Source organism: Mirounga leonina, unplaced genomic scaffold (genome assembly GCF_011800145.1).
Source record: "Mirounga leonina isolate KUSES-001 unplaced genomic scaffold, KU_Mleo_1.0 Mir_129, whole genome shotgun sequence".
Taxonomy (NCBI): Eukaryota; Metazoa; Chordata; class Mammalia; order Carnivora; family Phocidae; genus Mirounga; species Mirounga leonina.
The window spans coordinates 50,361,365-50,368,112 of record NW_023270323.1 but is presented as its reverse complement, the minus strand read 5'-3'; the positions used below and the strand labels follow the sequence as shown (position 1 = coordinate 50,368,112).

The 6,748-nt window shown below is 40.5% G+C and overlaps 1 protein-coding gene and 1 long non-coding RNA gene across 3 annotated transcripts in view; one reads left to right on the top strand and one right to left on the bottom strand.

The window, feature by feature from the left end:
* LOC118010626 overlaps positions 1-6,748 on the bottom strand; it is a 46,208-nt gene that overhangs the window by 5,689 nt on the left and 33,771 nt on the right. The window lies entirely within an intron of this gene.
* The window catches only part of PGM2 (phosphoglucomutase 2), a 33,466-nt gene that overhangs the window by 17,216 nt on the left and 9,502 nt on the right, over positions 1-6,748 (top strand). For both annotated transcript variants that reach the window (XM_035005155.1, XM_035005156.1), the window contains exons 7-10: positions 2,698-2,887; positions 3,808-3,905; positions 5,142-5,322; positions 5,411-5,504. In XM_035005155.1, the coding sequence (XP_034861046.1) occupies positions 2,698-2,887; positions 3,808-3,905; positions 5,142-5,322; positions 5,411-5,504 (563 nt within the window). The remainder of the gene's footprint in view (positions 1-2,697; positions 2,888-3,807; positions 3,906-5,141; positions 5,323-5,410; positions 5,505-6,748) is intronic.

The window sequence follows — 6,748 nt, the reverse complement described above, 5'->3', positions numbered from 1 at the left end:
GTAACCCAGGGACACAGACTCAGGACGTACAGTTAGGTAAGTGGCAGTGGCCATGTATGTAACCCAGGGATGCAGACTCAGGACGTGCAGTTAGGTAAGAAGCAGACAAGCCCAGTAACAGTGTTGTCCTGCTGTAACATGCTGTGGGGTCCACCACTCCTGATAGTCCCCTCCAGGAAGAAACCACTGATGTTAAAGAGGCACAATTTCTCGGTTGTCTCTAATATTGTATTTGTGGGACCACGGGGAATGGAGGCTCCCTGGTAGAGCATGGACCCCAGTTGCTGAGTGTTACCAAGTGCAAATGGAGGTCCAGAGTTGCCAGAGGGTCTGATTTGTTCTCCCTGAGAGAATTGAGAAACCTACATTTTCAGTGTGAAATCTCCTCATTTTTAATTATCGGGTCCATTTTGTAAACGGTGTACACACCAAACGAAACACATCTATGCACCTTCCTTCCATCCCTCTGATTGGATTTCACGGAGGCAGGGGTTTGGACTTGCTCGCTCCTCCACGGAGCACTGGTGGCAACATGCTCGATTCATGAGTCCTTGTGTGCATGTGCGTGCGTAGGTACCGTGAGCTACAGTTCTGGTAGCAGCATTGTGCATGCATTGACAGAGCTGGCCGTGACTAATAAATTGCTCTCCAAACACGTTATACCGGTTCATGCTCCCACCGACAGAATCACAACCATATCAGACACAGTGATGTAATATCTCAAGTGTATCAACAATATGTGATCCACACATCTTACCCATACTGAGGATTATCAGATTTCTTATTTCGCCAGATGAAAGTAATATCTTACTTTATTTGGACTCTTTAAGTATGAATAAACTATTTTTTCATATTTATTTTACCTATATTTTTCTATGTATGTATTCATTTTTTGCATTTGTGAAACCTCTTTGCTCGTATAGATAACTAGTCTTCATTTATTTCAAATATTGTTTTCCCTTCTGTTGTTATTACCTTTGGACTTTTTTATTGAAACTTTTTGATGAACTCATAAAAATTGGATAATGTCTATCAGTCTTTTAATTTATGAGGTCTGAGTTTAGTGTCGTACTAAGACTTTCTCTACACCAAGATTATTTTTTTAAAAAGTCCCCCTTGTTTTTTTCTAGGACTTGCATACTTACATTTTATAATGTTTAAATCTTTTCAGTCATTAGTGATTTTTAATTCTGTGTGAGACATGAAATAGGAAAGCAGATTGGTTTGTTGGTTTTTTTTTTTAAGTTTTGCAGTTACACCAACACATTAAATTGGAGAATCTACCTTTTTTGACTAATTGGAAATATCACTTTATCAAATAATTCCCAACACAGATTGAGTGCTTATATAGATAGCTTCTGTAGGCCTTTACTTTTACTGATTAATTTAATCTCATTTTAATCCTCACAGTAATGCTGAGGGTAGGTTCTGGTGTATTACCATTTTATAGATGAGAAAGTTGTGACACAGAGAGGTTGAGTAAATAACCAACAGTCACACAGCTTGTAAGTGGCAGAACTCCAGGATTTAAATTCAGAGTCTGTCTTCAAAGCATGTTAACCATGAAGCCATTACTGCTTTTCACATATATTTCCCATTTCAAACTTGATCAACTTCTGCTCTCTATTCTGTTCCTTTAATTGCCTTTTTAATCTAGTCCTAAACTATTCTAATTATGATAGCTTTATACTTCACTTTAATATCTGAGCAGTTTTTTTCCAGATTTGCTCTCACTTAGTCTTGTATATTTATTTTTCCAGATGCACGTTATTTCCTATTTTAAGAGAAGACCTTGTGCATTTATTCACTTTCAAAAGAAATGGGTTAGGTTAGGGCAATAACCTAAGATTCTAGCAGTTAGAACTCTGGAATTTTTCTTTTTTTTTTAAGATTTTATTTATTTGAGAGAGAGAGAGAGAGAGCGAGGCAGAGACCACAAGCAGAGGGGAAGGATAGAGGGAGAAGCAGATGCCGCACTGAGCAGGGAGCCTGATGCGGAGCTCAATCCCAAGACTCTGGGATCGTGACCTGAGCTGAAGGCAGATGCTTAACCAACTGAGCCTCCCAGGCACCCCTGGAATTCTTCTAAGTCTTATTTTTACCTTTCTATAACTTTTACTTTGGATATTTATTGTTATTCTATTTTAATTCCCTGACCCCGGGTAATCTGACAAACAGGATTGTTACCTGACAAAGAAAAAAAAAATTTACACATCTATGTTTAAGGTGTTCCATCCCATTTTGTAAAAAGGGACATTTTGAAAATCATTTTGAAGCTAGTAGAGAGTATTAGGAGCCGGGGTGCTGGCATTGCCATGGGCCGGCACCCTCGGGCAGCCGTGAGTCTCTTCTGGAACCTGAGCCCCGAGTTCTTTCTTGAGTCCCACTCTAGGTGTGAAAGCTGTCTCGTAAAACAAACTCTGAAAGTCATCAGATTTACGGAAAATAACTAGAGAGTAAAATTTAAAACTTGAATATGTTGGGGGTAGAGTATATATTTGGGAAAGAGTGGATAAGTTTTGCTTCTTTTTTTAAATGGAATTAGAAAGACAGTCGGTTGTCTTGTACCTTCTTAATACATTGATTTCTTACTTTCTTAGGAATCTGGTTCCTTGATAACAGAGCTTCTAGTTTTGCAAGCCATACTTGCATCTTTCATCTATATTTTATCCTTTTGCATGGCATGTTTAATCCCAGGAGTGTGAACAGAGAGACGAAGGTGAAGTTTGTGCACACCTCTGTCCATGGCGTGGGTCATGAGTTTGTGCAGTCGGCTTTCAAGGCTTTTGGCTTTGCTCCTCCTGAGGCTGTTCCCGAACAGAAAGATCCCGATCCTGAGTTCCCAACAGTGAAATACCCGAATCCTGAGGAGGGTAAAGGTGTCTTGGTAACCTAATCTTTTTTGTTCTAAAACTTACCTGTTATATCCAAAATTCTTACTATCAAGTAAAATAACTTTTTATGTGTTTTCATTGTGCTGAACAAAAAACTCAGCTTCATCATGAGAAATATTTATATGTTAGTCATCCATTTCTGACAGGAACCTTCAAAATACATATCTTAGCATCAGGATGTGAGAGCTGAAATCAACATCATATTTTAAATTGAATTAAATTTAAATTGAGTTTACTGTGCTTTCTAAATGTGAAAAGGGAACAGTAATAGAATAGATATTCATCACATGATTTTTATTCCTTAATTTTTTTATTCCTTAATTTTTATTCCTTAATTTTTCTTTTCTTTTCTTTTTTTTTTTTTTAAGATTTTATTTATTTATTTGAGAGAGAGAATGAGATAGAGAGAGCATGAGAGGGAGGAGGGTCAGAGGGAGAAGCAGGCTCCCCGCCGAGCAGGGAGCCCGACGCGGGACTCGATCCCAGGACTCCAGGATCATGACCTGAGCCGAAGGCAGTCGCTTAACCAACTGAGCCACCCAGGCGCCCCTCCTTAATTTTTCTAATATGAAGTAATGCTATTTAAATTATAGTTCCTTCAACCTTTTTAAAGGTTAGGGTAGCAACCAGGTTGCTCACTTGGCAAGGCCTAGAAATACCGGTCCAGCCACATACACGCTATCGGATGTGGGGTGAATCCCACGGGCAGGTGTGGGTCATGTGTTGATGTTCCCATTACCTGACCTCTGGCTTAGGAAGTAATAGGTGACCAGCCAAGACCAGCTCCAGAAATAAAATTCTGCCTTCGTTTGGGGAAAGTTCTTTTAGTTCTTAAAGAACTGAATGTTTTTAAAGACTGCAATATGCCCGATTCTTGATTGAAGTAATCTTTTATTTTCCTCCTCTTTTTCAGACTTTATCTTTTGCCTTGGCTGACAAAACCAAGGCCAAAATCGTTTTAGCAAATGATCCGGATGCTGATAGACTTGCTGTGGCAGAAAAGCAAGACAGGTACAATTGATTTTGGTGACCTATCTAATAGAAAACATACCGGGGTGACATCTTTAGCAGTAAAATGTTCTTGGGGAGACTGGACCTATTTGGAAATATTTACCATTTATTATACAGATTGTCACTGAACCTCTAACATACAGCAAAATGCTGTTCTGGGGGCCAGCATCATGCCGAGTAAACCAACCCAGGATGTACTTGGAATTGAAAGTACTATTTATCTTCTCTCATTTCATCATTGATTTTATTATAATTAATGATTCAGTCCCTAATGCCAGCAAGTCCTTTGTTTGGAGTTGGCTTTACAGTGTAGTATTTGCTAAAGGGTTTGGCAAAGGAGCTGGACCTTCAAGGAAATGTTGAATTTAGGTTGAGCAGACCGGAGAGGAATAGCAGTTGGATACCCAGTGTTTAAGACAAGTTTGACCATAGAGTTTGTCCAGAATTAATAGGACATAAGTGGAGAGAAAAGATGAAAGGCAGGCAGGGTCCAAGCAGTTTTGGGTGTCAAACAGCACATGTGATGTTTGGGGAGTAGTGGGGTGCTGCCAAAGGGTTGGGGGTTTTATTTATTTATTTAAACTTTTTTTAGAGAGAATGAGGGAGAGGTCATGATCTGAGCCTAGATCAAGAGTCGAAAGCTTAACCTACTGAGTCACCCAGGCACCCCAAAAGATTAGGGTTTCAGATTATCATCAAACAGATTCAATTCTAATCACTTTCTAGAAAGTTCACCCAGGATGATACCTGTTGAAACACGAAATGTACTTCTAGCTATGCGGACTATGGAAAAGAGAGTAAGTCCCACATCTGTTTTCTGGTGTCCTGATCATTATAGTATGAACTTGTTCTTGAGGCATGCTAGGCTGTTGCCCTCCCAGAATCCTCAATACTGACCAGATCGAAAATTGAGATACACAGACTATTATCCTGAGGTGGGATCTTGCCAGCATATTTCTATCATCTTTAAAACCAGAGCTTTTGCCAAAGACAAATAAAAGCGTTGTGTATCCTCGCTCTTCAGAGATGGGAGGTTTGAGCAAACCAGTTGAGACAGAGTAGCTGCTTAGATGTTTGTGAAGTGACAGTCACGTTTCCAACCAGTTCTTTAAAGAAGAAAGATAAGAGCACTTGCAGAAACCACTCTAAGCCTTGTTTGGCTTAATTGTCCTGTCCCAGTGACTTCCAGCATCTCTCTTAAGATCACAGCAAAGCATTGGTTGTTTTTTCTTTCAGTGGTGAATGGAGAGTGTTTTCAGGCAACGAATTGGGGGCCCTCTTGGGCTGGTGGCTTTTTACTTCTTGGAAAGAAAAGAACCAAGATCACAGTGCCCTCAAAGACTTATACATGTTGTCGAGCACCGTATCCTCCAAAATCTTACGAGCCATTGCCTTAAAGGAGGGCTTTCACTTTGAGGTAACGTGTTTCTGGGACTTCCTCTCAAATTTCTTTGGCTCTGTACAAGGTCTAAGGCATTTCTTTCTCTTCTGGGTTACTCCTTTAGGAAACACTAACTGGCTTTAAGTGGATGGGAAACCGAGCCAAACAGCTAATAGACCAGGGGAAGAATGTCTTATTTGCATTCGAAGAAGCTATCGGTAAGAAGTGATAATGGTGATTGTAGCACTAGCTAATATATAGAGTGCAAATAAATGGGATTTGGATTGGGGTTCAGAAAAGTAACAGAAGACCGGGAGTACACTGGCGCTCAAAGAGTGTTGGACCGTCCTACCCTACAGTTGGCTTCTCAGATTTTCTTTCAGCTAAAAAGAGTATCTCACAAATAACCAAGCCATTAATGTAAGCCTTTCCCTGCATGAAAACAGTGATGTTCTGCACTTGGGTGGTTGGAGCTCAGGACCCCACATATTTTGGGGAGTGGTGGTATTCCCTCAACTGCGGTGTCGATCTCCGCATCTGATATGGTTCACTCCTCTTCCGAAAGTGCTGGGCGGAAGTCTGTGCAGAGGAAAGGAGAGGACTTGGTTGTGGGGCTTTCATCAAAGTGACTGTCACTTGAAAGGACAGCTCCAAGTCCAGCCAGAATGACTGAGAAACATTTGTCTTAAATTGTCAGCATAGGTGAGGAGAAAGGGGAGCTAGGTAGAAAAACTTGAAATTCAGATGTTTGTGTGGGGCATTTTTTAGCTGTTTGTTTCGTAAAAGCTATTATACCTTATACTTCTATAAGAAGACTCATCTGCGGGTGCCTGGGTGGCTCAGTCGGTTAAGTGTCTGACTCTTGGTTTCAGCTCAGGTCATGATCTTAGGGTCCTGGGATAGAGCCCCAAGTTGGGCTCCCTGCTCAGTGGGGAGTCTGCTTGAGATTCTTTCCCTCTGCCTCTCCCCCCACTCTCTTTCTCTCTGTCTCTGTCTCTCTCCCTCTTTCAAATAAATAAATCTTTTTTTATTTTTATTTTTTAAAGATTTTATTTATTTATTTGACAGAGAGAGACACAGCGAGAGAGGGAACACAAGCAGGGGAGCAGGAGAGGGAGAAGCAGGCTTTCCGCCGAGCAGGGAGCCTGATGCGGGGCTCGATCCCAGGACCCCGGGACCATGACCTGAGCTGAAGGCAGACGCTTAACGACTGAGCCACCCAGGCGCCCTATATAAATCTTTTTTTTAAAAAAAAAGAAGATTCATCTGTATTTCCTGCAGCACAGATGCTCCCGCATATCATTTAACTAATTAATCAAAGGAAGTGTGTAATAGCTCAGCTTTTTCCTTTTCGTTACAATTGGCAGTCTTATCTTTCTATGGCTTTTGTTAAAATTTTTTCCTTACATTTGTTTATCAACTATTTATTGCATATCAATCACATAGTGACTCTGAGAGAAAC